This window comes from Antedon bifida, chromosome 3 (assembly GCF_963402885.1).
Source record: "Antedon bifida chromosome 3, ecAntBifi1.1, whole genome shotgun sequence".
Lineage (NCBI taxonomy): Eukaryota > Metazoa > Echinodermata > Crinoidea > Comatulida > Antedonidae > Antedon > Antedon bifida.
This window is the reverse complement of record NC_136228.1, coordinates 34,113,931-34,128,151: the sequence shown is the minus strand read 5'-3', so window position 1 is coordinate 34,128,151 and position 14,221 is coordinate 34,113,931. Positions and strand designations below refer to the sequence as shown.

The 14,221-nt window shown below is 33.4% G+C and overlaps 4 protein-coding genes across 6 annotated transcripts in view; 1 reads left to right on the top strand and 3 right to left on the bottom strand.

The window, feature by feature from the left end:
- Positions 1 to 4,584, bottom strand: part of LOC144837999 (protein C10-like) — a 46,396-nt gene extending 41,812 nt beyond the window's left edge. Inside the window, exons 1-3 of one of the 2 annotated variants that reach the window (XR_013611597.1) lie at positions 4,446 to 4,584; positions 3,796 to 3,972; positions 3,266 to 3,474 (exon numbers count right to left, since the gene is read on the bottom strand). Coding sequence is in view for 1 of the 2 variants with exons in the window: in XM_078693332.1 (XP_078549458.1) it covers positions 3,350 to 3,474; positions 3,796 to 3,972; positions 4,446 to 4,500 (357 nt within the window). In the remaining variant the exon portion in view is untranslated. Of the gene's footprint in view, positions 1 to 2,641; positions 3,475 to 3,795; positions 3,973 to 4,445 lie in introns of those variants that run through there. The other variant, XM_078693332.1, reaches the window with a different exon arrangement.
- LOC144837969 (uncharacterized) overlaps positions 1 to 14,221 on the bottom strand; it is a 40,099-nt gene that overhangs the window by 17,398 nt on the left and 8,480 nt on the right. The window contains exons 8-10 of one of the 2 annotated variants that reach the window (XM_078693285.1): positions 13,876 to 14,053; positions 13,295 to 13,506; positions 10,911 to 12,636 (exon numbers count right to left, since the gene is read on the bottom strand). In XM_078693285.1, the coding sequence (XP_078549411.1) occupies positions 12,416 to 12,636; positions 13,295 to 13,506; positions 13,876 to 14,053 (611 nt within the window). In that variant the 3' untranslated portion in view covers positions 10,911 to 12,415. Of the gene's footprint in view, positions 1 to 10,910; positions 12,637 to 13,294; positions 13,507 to 13,875; positions 14,054 to 14,221 lie in introns of those variants that run through there. The other variant, XM_078693286.1, reaches the window with a different exon arrangement.
- LOC144837965 (uncharacterized) lies at positions 4,849 to 6,787 on the bottom strand. The gene is made up of 3 exons (XM_078693280.1): positions 6,158 to 6,787; positions 5,879 to 6,018; positions 4,849 to 5,516 (listed from the first exon to the last, which is right to left on the bottom strand). Exons 1-3 carry the CDS (start codon positions 6,441 to 6,443, stop codon positions 4,890 to 4,892), a joined length of 1,053 nt encoding a protein of 350 aa, XP_078549406.1. The 5' UTR covers positions 6,444 to 6,787; the 3' UTR covers positions 4,849 to 4,889.
- Positions 7,774 to 9,867, top strand: LOC144837964 (histone-binding protein RBBP4). The gene has a single exon (XM_078693279.1). The coding sequence runs from the start codon at positions 7,884 to 7,886 to the stop codon at positions 9,165 to 9,167; it is 1,284 nt and encodes a 427-aa protein (XP_078549405.1). The 5' UTR covers positions 7,774 to 7,883; the 3' UTR covers positions 9,168 to 9,867.

Below are 14,221 nucleotides of genomic sequence, written 5' to 3'. Positions count from 1 at the left end.
CTATTAAAATCAACCTTGAGTACAAAGCCATGTATATTTACCTTATACCTTAACTGTATATCTAAAAGTAAAGATTTTGCCAGTATTATTATATTCTTATCATTTTTAGTTTTTGAAGAAAATCATCAGTGAATTGTATAACAAGTGATCTCGTATAGCCTAGCAAAACGCTGGAGTTTACACACACAGCTAGGGAGTCAACCTGTGTTTTGTATATGGTATGCACCTGTGTGTCTAAGCATGGAGCTTATACTGTAGCTCCATGGTCTTGGTGATGTGAAGGGGTAATATGTTTGTTGCCTTAGAGATAGAAACATGCATAAGATATACAGTTATTGTGGTCCCTCTTCATGTATATGATCTAGACTCTCACTACGTATAATGTAAAATAAAAACACTAGGTGCGGACAGACAGTCCACATTTTATTAAGCATCTGAGTTTAAATGAGTGTTATATATTTTCTTTTCAGTTATTTTTGTTTATTTGTGGACATACGCTTGCAGTTGTTTATATAGATTAGTTTTTAGCTTATTACTTGCTATGTGTAGGTTTCTATATTCAGTTTTATCCAAAGTATTCATATTGAGGTATTTCAAGGGTTTTTCAGTATATTTATATATATAGACATACAGTATAATGTACAGTAAGTTCTACCTAGTGCAATGGAAATGACCATGTTGTTTAAATATAAATAAGTTTAAATATGTATAACTGACATAAGACATTAAATGTTTGCAGATAATGATTATATTTAATGATAATATAATTAGTTTGATCTTCCGTATATAATTTAAATTATAGAAATCTATATGAATATTAATTATTATATTCTTCTTGTCTCATCATCATTAATAATAATATTACTATATGCTTAAGTATTTTACCCCACTTCCTTATTTAGAATAAATAAATGTTGACATAATACTCTGGTAAATACATTGTTAGTTCAATCTGAGTTAAATCTCATCAGACTCTGGGTTCATTTATAGTATAACATGACCTGCCAAATATTGCTATAATTTAAAATGAGATGTTTTTCACATTAGGTGAATGTATGTTGATTCTTCCACTTACTTGTATACCAGAGTATTAAATTGGTCAGATGTTTTGCCCTACTCTGACGTAATTTGTACTTCATACATACTAAGTACACTGACGAATACTTACAAAAATAATCGCAAGTAATTATCAGGTGTTCAGAGTATTAAAGTCATTAAAGTTGTTCTCTATACAAACTAAACATATACAATTACCTATTACTTTTGATATACATACATACAATTGATTTTACCATCTAGATATTTAATACTATTGTGTTAATTAAGTTACTGTAGTAAATTGGAAAAAAATAATAATGTAACCTCAATGTGGACAGACAGTAAGATGTTATTTTTAAGGATTTTAATTACTTTTTACTACTTAATTTACTGATTATGCAAATAATTCTGAATCAAGATATATTATAAAGAAAGCATGTTAATAATATGATTGGAGGAAATTATTATTATTTATGTATTAATATGATAAAGATGAAATAAATACCTTTGGTAATATTATAACTTAAATCTTATTTTATTATCACTACATATTTCAATTATTATTAGAAATATGAAGTTACCAAAATGTACTACTGTATATAAAATGAATGTTCACGAGTGCAATGGGGCAGTCCAATGTGCATACATGGCAATATTATTGCATAATAATTGAATTTTTAAAAAAAGGGAAATTTTCGAAAAAGGACCCCTTTATTTGTTGACATAACTGATGATGATAATGCAATATATGTGCATATATGGCAATATTATTGCATAATAATTACATTTTAAAAAGTCGATATTTTGGGCATTTAAAAAAAAATCCATGTACTATAGCACAGGGACATTTTCGAAAAATGACCAAATTTCGACCCTTTTATTTGTTGACATAACTGGCTACTATGACTCTATAAGATGATGATAACGCAATATATGTGCATATATGGCAATATTATTGCATAATAATTGAATTTTAAAAAGTCAATATTTTGGCCATTTTTGAAAAAATCCCTGTACTATAGCACAGCGGAATTTTCGAAAAATGACCAAATTTCGACCCTTTATTTTTTGTCATAACTGCTTACTATGACACTATAAGTTGATGATAACGCAATATATGTGCATATATGGCAATATTATTGCATAATAATTGAATTTTAAAAAGTCAATATTTTGGCCATTTTTGAAAAAATCCCTGTACTATAGCACAGGGAAATTTTCGAAAAAATTACCAAATTTCGACCCTTTTATTTTTTGTCATAACTGGTTACTATGACACTATAAGATGATGATAACGCAATATATTGCATAATAATTGAATTTTAAAAAGTCAATATTTTGGGCATTTTTGAAAAATGACCAAATTTCGACTCTTTCATATTTTGACATAACTGGTTATTATGACTCTATAAGATTATGATAACGCAATATATGTGCATATCTGGCAACATTATTGCATAATAATTGAATTTAGTAACCAGTTATGTAAAAAAATAAGGGTAGAAATTTGGTAAATTGTAAAAAAGATCCTTGTACAGGAATTCAATACTGTTTATTTGGTTTCTGTTTATTTCACACAACATATTACACTATATACAAATAATTATGTACCAAAATTGTGTTTCTTTTCTACAACCAAAGAGGTGGTGGTGAACAACTCTTAGATTTCGGCCAAAAAAGTGGTGTTCCTTTTTAACAATACCGAATCTAATTCTAATAATAATATTAGATCAATAAAATATCTACCTTTACGTCTACAATATGCAAGAAAAAGAAATAAATTTCATGCGTACACTTTTTTAAATAGTTGTTAGAAGTCATTCATGTGAATGAGTCAATATTGATAAAAAGGCTATTAGAATCTTGCAATAACCCGAAATCTTTTAAAGCAAATTACAATTTCACTCTGCACATTTTATCATCTAAAAGTTTTGAAAGAAATGTTTGGGTTTACTGCTGAAAGAAAAAAATGGTATTCCATCAGAAAAAAATTGAGGAACAACAACATTTATTATTATCAGCACTTATTACTTTTTACCAAACAGCATTGATTGTAAGGAGGATGGGGCAACCCCATGGATCCAGTCTAGTCTATTAGAAGTGCTACACATTGTAAGAGGCCCACGCCTCGGTCAGTAACCCACGCCTCGGTCAGTAACCCACGCCTCGGTCAGTAACCCACGCCTCGGTCAGTAAATCGCTCCCATAGCAGAATAACTACTGTAACTATACATTATAGTTAAGTTATATTAAGTTAGATTAAATTTAAAAAAAACGAAAAAGATTGACAATTAATAGTTATAAATTATTATTAGCTAGGTAGTTGAGCTACTGGCAGAGCTGGTAAAAGGATTTCTTTTAAAGTTTGTGATAATCTTGCAATTTCTGGGTCTTCTTGTTCATACCATCTGACTTCATGTGTAAATTTAATAGCACCTAAACATCAAAGGAAAACACAACACAAATAGATGACTTATTTATGAATATATCATAAAACAGTGAAAAGAAGCACATCTAGGTTGTTCTTTTTTCAGAACTCTTGGGTACTCCTTTGAGATCACTGTTTAGGGAACACTTTTTCATGAAACAAACAAAGGACAGTATCTGTTTTACGACTATGGTCAGTGCCTAATCAAAGAGAAACTATGAAACCAAAGGGCAATATATGGATTTTTTTTACGACAACATGGTCAATCCTTATTAAGAGGACACTCATACTGTATTAAGTGGACACTTTTTTCGATTTAATTTGATTACCTTCTCCATCCCCTGTGAAGCCATAGTTTTGTAAAACATCCTGCTGTATTTGTGTTGCCACGGGAAACACCATCTGCATCATCTTCATCATGTCGTTACCAGCTGCCTCTCGCACCTCTCTCATCCGACTTTTATTGCTACGGCTTTCAAAAGCATCCAAAATTGCTTTTAAAATAACTAGAAAATATATAGTAATTATTGTGAATTTGCCAGAACTATTTTGTTTTGTCTGATTTAGGCTAAACATGGTTGATGATTGGGTCCAACGCCTTACATTCTTTGATCATGACATTAATATATCAAAATTAAAAAGACAAATTTCATTTGTCACAAGAAACAGATAAGATAAAGAAAAACGCGAAAGAAAAAACATCTAGCCTAGGGCTAGGGCCTATTAGTATTTACAAACTTATCATTGAAACAGAATATTTATAAATGCATTTTTTATATAAGTAAATGGGTCGACACATCCCTGGGCCCGGCCGAACCCTGCTACTTAGCAGTTCACCATCTAGAGAGGGCCTAAAACTAACAATCAACCAACCGCTCTCTCCCCCCTTTACCTAGCTAGCCTAGGGAGGGCCTAGGCTAGCCTCTCTCTAGTCTTGGCCTAGCTAGGCTAAAATAATAATTTACTTAGGCCTTATCACCTTTCGCTTCCTCATTACTGAGGCTGGGTTGTTGAATCTGATGAGATCTACTCATTGTGTAGATAAATAAACAATTCAGAGCTAACCAAAGAATGTTTTTATTTGTTTAGGCCTAGCCTACTAGAGGTCCATGTATCATCATACATAACCAAAATTTTGCGAGCCGGTGTAAAAACTAAAGAGGGCAGCAGACAGCCAAAATGTATGGTGCGCCAATTGGGTCTTATAAATGAGAGAATGATGCGTGCCGATAAGGCAATGCTAAACCATGGATATATAACCATGGCTAAACTAAAGTTTACGAGTCACTTTAGTTAGGTATAATTTTGGTAAATGAAATGTTTAATATAAATTGTGACGATCTTTATAGAAACATTTGAAGAAAAAAATCCCAAAACACGCCAAACTTTTATAACAATTTATTTACAAGAAAATATAAAATAGTCAATCATCTAAGTCCTTCATCTTTGCTTCAAAAATTTCCGTCTGTATTTTATGCTTAAGTGTTGCTTTAATTCTTTTATCTTTAATTGACTTAAGTTCAGTTTCAATATATTTTCCAAACACAAAATCTTCGTCAGTTTGATCCTGAATGTCTGGTGCAAGTTTCTTGTTTGAAGTCAGTTCGTCATTCTCAAGTTTTCGTTTATTTAGTTCCCCATTATCAAGTTCTCGTTTATTACTCATTCTCGATGTTTGCTGACTTAGCCTGGTCTCTGGTGTTTCAGATCTCATCTCTGTTCTCAATGTCTCGGTTCGTACTGGTTGTGTTTCAACTCTGTTTTGTAATTCGTTTTGTTGCATTGTGATCCTTGGCTTTTCTATACTTCTTGGCTTTTCTATTCTAATCAGTGGTCTTTGAGATGATTTAAAGTTGTCTGTTCTTGGTGTATCAACAACAGTCATCATCTCAAGTGATGCTGTTTCAGCAACGTGTTCATTTTTAAATGCTTCAGTTGTTGTTTGAAGTCTTGGTTCATGATATAAATTCTGTTGCATTTCTGATTTTATCATTGTTTCAAAATTGTAAGGAATTTCTTCTGATACATCATCAGTTGCTGCATAGGAAACCTGCGAAAACAATCAATCAAGAGCTACAATTAAACCTGATATCACTGGTCAATCAGGAGGGCGGTAATTTATTTAATGTCACATATGGGTGGGAAATCAATTATTGGCGTATTTTTTACGCGCGCATACAAATCCTGCTATTACGCGCGCGTTGAAAGGCCAACAGCAATACGCGCACACACAAAGTATGATACTGTACTATGCGCGCGATAAAAGGCTGATACTACGCGCGCGACCAAAGGCTGATACTACGCGCGCGATCAAAGGATGATACTAGACGCGTGTCAAATGTCTATTGAGTACAAAACCAAAACCATGGATGAACAAAACAAATACTGTACTACATTTAAATATCCACTTACATCTGCCGCCGCCGACTGTGCTGGATTCATGTATGACGTAATCCAAGAAAATTGTTCCACAACCCATTGGTGTCGTTCACTTCTCTTGCGAGACGCACTGTCATATGGCACTCCATTAAAATTAACACATTGAGCCGAATCTGTAAATAAAAGACTTTAATATTTATTGTTTATTCCAATTTCAATAGAATAGTGGTATATTAATTAACTACACAGTAATCTATCAATAAATGAACTTTATACCCCGACGATTTGAATTAGAGATATCAAATATATTACCTCTAATATTGTTAAGGTTGAATAATTCTCGAACACATTTAATTTCTGCTCGTAAGTTTTTCAGTTTTGTAGCTACAGTACTTGATGTAATGTCCTTATATCCCATGTCTCGCATTCTGGATGCTATCTGTTCGTGTATGGCATGTTTAGCGCGAAACAGCTTATCCTCCAACTTCTTCGCTGTTTCGGGAACTTTCCACATGTCTATTAAATCACATTCTTCTCGAGGTGTCCAGCAATGTCGTTTTGTTCGATCCTTTCTTTTCTCTCCGTAATTGTCGGCCATTTTCTTTATAAAGTAGATAATCTCGAATAGGACAACGGCGAGGCAAATGAAAAAGCATAGACGAGCTTGCCCAAGCTAATCATGCTTTATAGCCTCTTCCGGAAATCCAGTCGATTTACTGTAACCTGATTGGTTAATGTATGACCTTAAACAGCACGCCGCTTGCCCTTTCTTATCAACATTATCCAGATGTACTGCTGGCGCGAAGTTATTTATAATAATGCTACTTCCGTGTGTCTTTTGTCGATTTAATCTGATTAATGGTGTCATATTCGACGAGGCGACAGCATGGCAAAGCACTTATTAATATTAAAGGAGTAAGTGTGATTTTAAGCAGCCGGCGTAACTTGTTATAGGAATTCACAATTAACAACCCGCATTATTTTAAAATAATAACTGAACCCACGAAACAATATTTCTCTCGACTATTTGAAAAAGTGGCATAGCCCCCTCCATAGTTCATTTTTATGTAGCAGCTCTCTGGCGTAATTTGTATGGAACGCCATATGTGCAACGACTTTACTAAACGTAAATAACAAACACATTAAAATAGGTACGTTTATATTTCGAATATAAACGATTATTTTTCGCGATAATTTGTGTCGTTTTACTTTATTTATGCCTATGTTACATAAAGTTGTAAACCAACAATAGGCGCTACTATATAAATCCAGGATATTATTATTAAAATATTATATCTGTATATACAGATATCTGTGTAATGTATTTTATTTATGTGTATAGAGAACATGATAATTGTTTATTATTACCTACTGTGATCCACTCGTTTTAATCACAAATGTGAATTACGAAATTACGTAAAAATCAGAAATAGAGTATTTATTGCACTGCTATAGATAACATGAAGTAGGTCCAGCTGCATAGATAGCAGGAACAACTCCCTGGTTATATTATTTCATTAAATTGCGTTTATGTCGCGTTTTATATTACTCCAAAGTAAAGTATTAGAGTAATTTTAATAACTGACTTTCATTTCCCTATAAAATAATATTTAGGCGGCCTGTCACGTCTGTACACAAAAAACGAAACAAAAAAATGAGAATCCCGTCGGTGTAAAATTGTTTATTCTACCGCGGTGAATAAGAGTCTTAGTAATTAGTTTTGTAAACAATTATTTTATTACAATATATAATTATTTAATTATTTTAAATCAATGGTTTCTAAATTTGTAAATTTACCATAATATTCCGGGTATTTTGTCCACACAAAAAAGGCATTCAAACAAAAATATGTACACAGTAGCATTACTTACCTTGCGCCGCATGGTGGCGCTATATAATATTTGGCGTTCCATACAGATTATCTTTTCTCTGAATTGCGCGGGATATAGTAAACCAGGCCTAGCCTAACACTGACTGTGTAGTAGACAAAGGAAGGTGTTTCAATATCTTGCTAAATCAACTAATTTTTCTTGAAAAAATGACGGAAAAGGAAGGAGCTTTCGATGATGCTGTTGAAGAAAGAGTAATCAATGAAGAATATAAAATATGGAAGAAGAATACCCCTTTCCTGTACGATCTTGTAATGACACACGCTTTGGAGTGGCCAAGTTTAACAGCTCAATGGTTACCAGAAGTTACAAAACCCGAGGGTAAAGATTACACCGTGCACCGTCTGGTTTTAGGAACACACACGTCTGACGAACAGAACCACCTTGTAATTGCCAGCGTACAACTTCCAAATGATGACGCCCAGTTCGATGCCTCCCAATATGACAGTGAAAAGGGTGAATTTGGTGGTTTTGGATCGGTGAGTGGAAAAATAGAGATTGAAATCAAGATAAACCACGAAGGTGAAGTAAACAGAGCACGATTCATGCCACAAAATCCTTGCATTATTGCAACGAAGACACCCTCCAGTGACGTACTGGTGTTTGATTTTACAAAACATCCATCAAAGCCAGATCCAAATGGTGAGTGCCAGCCAGACATGAGATTAAGAGGTCACTCAAAAGAAGGTTATGGACTATCGTGGAACCCGAATCTTAACGGACATCTGCTTAGTGCATCCGACGACCATACAATCTGCCTCTGGGACATTAACTCCAAAAAAGAAACGCAAGTTAGCGTTGATGCCAAGAACATTTTTACTGGTCACACAGCTGTGGTTGAAGATGTGTCATGGCACCTCTTGCACGAGAGTCTTTTTGGATCGGTAGCTGATGACCAAAAGCTGATGATTTGGGATACAAGAGTTTGCAACACGTCCAAGCCGAGTCACGCCGTCGACGCTCACACAGCAGAGGTTAATTGTTTGTCCTTCAACCCCTACAGTGAATTTATTCTCGCTACGGGCTCTGCGGATAAGACTGTTGCATTATGGGACCTGCGAAATTTGAAACTGAAACTTCACTCATTTGAGTCTCATAAAGATGAAATCTTTCAAGTACAGTGGTCACCTCACAATGAAACCATTCTGGCATCTAGCGGCACAGACAGAAGACTCAACGTCTGGGACTTGAGTAAAATAGGAGAAGACCAGTCTGCAGAAGACGCTGAGGATGGTCCACCAGAGCTGCTGTTTATTCACGGAGGACACACTGCCAAGATTTCCGACTTTTCTTGGAACCCAAATGAACCCTGGGTAATTTGCTCAGTTTCCGAGGATAATATAATGCAAGTTTGGCAGATGGCTGAAAACATATACAATGATGAAGAACTTGATATTACGCAAGCTGAAGTGGAACCACCATCCACATCATAAACTATAAACTATTTTTTGTACCAACCCAATACAGGTGTAACCTGTCTTTTACCAGTAAATGCATGCAGACCAAATGTACACTTTTGCTTACAAAAATATTTAAATTTGGACAGTTGCAGAATATTAAATGTATTATTATCAACACATTTTATTTACTGCTATAGTAGTACAGTAATTCGAACTTGTCAAAGAGCGTGAGCATATCTGCAGCTTTTCCCTTCAAAAGTTAAGCTGGTAAATCTCTGCAAATGAATTTGTAGTATACTAAATACATTAAAAGTATCTCTACAATTAAAATGTTTAGTACTGTATGTTGTGCTTTCTAGAAATACTGTACTGTAGACTAGTAATAAATATGACCGTTGTATATAGAGCTCAGTTTACTAGAACATCACTGTCAGATTTGTGTTCATTTAGTACCGACAAAACTTATTTCTGCTGAGATACAAACCGTACAATTCTGGCATAATGGTTATGATATCGGTTTTTGTATTTGAAATTTATGTATAGCCTTTTTTATTCTGGGAAAAACCAAAATTAAGCAATGATGTGTGGGACTACTCATTCTGAATACATAAACGAAAACAAAGAATTGTTCAAATAAATTGAAATATTTTACAGTATTTTTAAAATAATTAGTTATATTCAATATCACTCGTATCAGTCTTCATTATGTAATTAAAGGCAGATTCTAAAAACATTTTGTAGTTGTTTGGTGCACGAGTTGTGACAGTTTGTCATTTGCCTGTTTTGAAAATATGTCTGTTACGTCCTGTTTACCTTCGATTTCCAGTACAGTACACAGCATTAGGAAATCAAAATCGGATGCAATTTGGTTATGTAAATGAAAAAAACCATATATAAACCATTAATAAATATGTATGTGTACAAAAACGAACAAGGCCCGCTTCTCTTTACCTTAATCATGGAGCTATAAAATTAGAATTTTATAGCTCCATGCCTTAATGTCGCACTTGGAAATTTGTTGGGCTTGGAGTTTCTTATCACAGCACATTTTTATTCCTTATACATTTTTAGCTCCATTTACGAATGAAAATCTGTTGATGACGTCATGTATAACAATATCTGATAGCCAGTGGACGTGCATACCAACCAACGGCGCAGATCCGTTTGTAATAGTGGGGAGGGGGAGGGGGGGACGTATAAAAATGAAATAATTTGCGAGCAAATCGAGCAAAATTAGGCTGGGGGCCGCCAAGGGCCCCCCGTTGGGTCCAGGAGGGCTAAGCCCACCTCTTTGAGTAATTTATAGATCGATTACTGAGCACATACAAATTCCGGCCGTAAGAATACAATTATTTTGGGTTACACACTTTTTAGGCACTGCTCCTGATGTGCCACTGGTTATATTCACACAAAATCTTTTCTTAGAACCTGTATTTTTCTGAAATTACATACGATATGTCATGCGTGTCATAGAAGTCTTCCTTTCTATTTCATTTCAACAATACCAACAATTTACGCACAAATCCGGATGATTAGTTCATACAATGGACAGACTGCTCCTGTTTATTTTATGTATTTTATGTGTACAGCGACTAATATATAATTTGACGCATTTACTTACCCAGATCAGCACAAATAAAGACAATCTCATACTCTTTATAAATAATGTATTCTTAACATGCACTATGTGTACAACAGCTTTACGTCCCATCCGAAGGACGAGGTAACGAGAGTTAAGCTTGCCTAAGAATACAATCAGTAGATAGGCTCGAGTACAAGAAATGCATACATTAAAGATAATTATATACATACATTAAATGATATTCAGCACAATTTATTTTGTATACTACTACTGACTAATAGTACTTTCATTACAGTTCTATGCATGTTACGTTATCAAATTATTACAATTGATACCGGGCTAAAATACTGGTATAAAATGCGGACAAATGCTACCATTTCTATTTCGGCAGGTAAACTACTGTTTTTAATTAATAAAAATACATCATAAATATCTAGTCTTATACTAGTGTACAGTACATACGTCAAACATGAAGGCTAGATCAAAATAAATAAATGTGGCCATGTTGACTGGTCAACAGTCACTGTGTAGATCCAGGATTTTTAAATAGGAAGTAAAAATGCTGAACCTTCTATTTCAGAAAATACATGACCGCTGATAATATACAAATAATGAATGTGAGTGCGATGGTACAAATAATCTCAAGAGGTATGAAAGGTTATATTTTTGGTGGTTTTGTAGTCTGCATCATCATGTGATTTAGTAATTTCTTTGTCACTCAACAGAAAAATTGCAACCGAAGATCGCCATTGTTAAAGAGATTGCGTAGTTCCATTCTTTCAATGACAAATTAAATAGTAATTCACTGCGCTGTCACAGGAGCATGCGCAAGGCATTATGCTGCTGTTGTTACGGGGTCCGCCAACAAAAATAGGAATACTCCGGGCGCTATGTGAGTGTAAAAATTGGGCACTTATTTTTTATCATGTGACCCACAATCATCCAATCTATTTAGGTGTTATATAATATAAACTAGTACATCTATGGTGTGACCTACATATAGAGTATATAATATTATATTATCATAAAATTAAAAGGAAAAATGAATAAACAAAAGAAAAAAAATTAAAACCTAACATTAAAATGTAAAAGTAAACAATTACTACTACTAGCATGTAGGTAACAGTGTGGGTCCAAGATTCTTTAATAAAAGAATAAAGGTGGGTGATTAGGAGGTAATTCTACCTTCTTTCAATTGCCATCTGTTTAAGGGCAACATATATTAAAGAAGAATATTAGAAGAATATTAATAAATTATTAATATTATTAACAGGTTCCTAAATATTTATGTCCAACCATTTTTTGAATTAGTTTTGGTGGAGGTTAGACTTTTGTAACTTACCTAAGCCCCTATAGATCTTCAAAATAACTTTTCTTTATGTGAAATACAGTATACACAGTATTAAAAATGCCCTAGGATAAAAATAAATACATTTACAATAATACACCTGAAAGCTACTTGGCATTACTCTATTAAAAATATATCAACTGACCTAACACTGGAAAAAATAACATTTACTTTACCATTACTATTCAACTTACTATAATAATATTGCACCTAGAATAACATTGAAAATGGTAAAGATATTGCAAATCGACAGATTTTACTTTAAGTGCTTGCTGTGTGAGGAATCTTGTACCACTCAACGCATTTTTTTCTCACCAGCGAAAAAATCTTTGCGTTGCCCCCAGAGCATTATTAGATTTGTTGCGATGTTTTGATGCACGAAAATGGTAGAACCCATTTTTTATTTTGACCGTGTACACGTAGGTTCAACCATTCTTGGCTGTTGGGTACACTCATTTGAAGATGTTCCATTACGTCAGCTGCTTCTGTTCCTAACTGTACAGATTCAGAACTGCTGCCTAGACTCCTTCTACATGCCTCACTTTTGGATGTACTTTCACTGTATTGAGAATCTACCAAAGAAAAATCAAAAGGTGATTGATTTATTTTTATAATTATATTTGATGTTCACATTCATTGACCCCATCAAGATCCACTACCTGATATCCAGGGTTTGTTGAAAATAAAAATCAATGAAACTGACTAAAATAAATTATGTACAATTAAGACTTAAATAAGCAAAACATTTTACAAAAATTAAAAACATCCTTGGTGCAAAATTCAGTATTAAGTAAGTACAGGTAAGTCAAGAAGTAAGCAAGTAAATAAGAAGTAAATCAAGTAAGTAAGCAAGTAAGTAAGTAAGCAAGTAAGTAATAAGTAAGTAATAAATAAGTAATAATTAATTAAGTAAGCAAGCAAGTAAGTAATAAATAAGTAAGCAAGCAAGCAAGTAATAAATAAGCAAGTAAGTTATAAGTAAGTTAAGTAAGTAAGTTAGTACTGTGAGGAATAAGGAAGTAAGTGAGTAAGTAATAAGTAAGTAATTAAGTTAGTAAGTGAGTAATAAGTAAGTAAAGTATTAATAAGTGAGCAGCTGAATAAGAATTAAGTAAGTAAGCAGTATGAAATCTTTGTTCAAATCCTGATGACAAAATGAATGTCAAACTATTGAAGTCCAATACAATGGCATGTACACCTCTTTAGTTTGTATCTACTAAGTAAACTTACTTATTTCATCAGCAGAGCCAGTTAAATGTTGAGTAACACCATTAATCTTGTATGGTTGTTGTTTTAGTAATTGTATTGCACTTTCAAAATGACCAAAAGCTTGAAGAGACGAGACTTTCTGAGTTGATTGTGAACATAGAACATCTGTCTTGGATTGGAACCAATGCTGTACATGACGGAGGTCAACTTCCAATTGGCATGCTCCATGAATACTGAATAATATAAAGTTCATTCTTATATACCGCATATAAACACGCTCTCATTGTGCTGTATATAAATTAAAATAGACGAGAAGTGGCAAGGATTTTTAATATTAATGAAAAACTTGACAACAACAAATAAAAGGAATAAATTAAATTCTGATGACGCACAATTATATTATTTATTATAGAGAAGAATTTTGATTGATTCAGGATTGTGATGTGTATACTTTTATATCACAATCCATATATGGACATGATGATGTCATATCACTACCATATTTAAGCATATTTAAGCATATTTGGGCACATCACAATTATTTTGTCAAACTAGTTTGATAGTGTTTAACAACAAGCCCTGTATATAATTTAATAACAAACCTAAACTTTGGTTTCTGCTTGAGGATATGCTGCATCCAGGTTTCAAACATGGTTGTCATAACAATTGTCACTATGGATACCTGAGCAGCTGGTTGTAGATAAGCAACAGCTTCTATGATTGGTTGAAGTATCGTCACTGTTGAATCTTTTGAATACTGGTTAGGTTCAGTTGGAAGAACTAGACAAAAAACATCAATTTTATTCAAAATAAAATACAAATTTGGAAAGTAAACTAGTAAAAACAATAGAATTTACCAGAATTTGTATAATTTATTGTATTGTAAATTATAGAGTAGGTTTTCTCATAGGGTTGATCACAAATAGCGTGCGCGACACATGGTGGGAA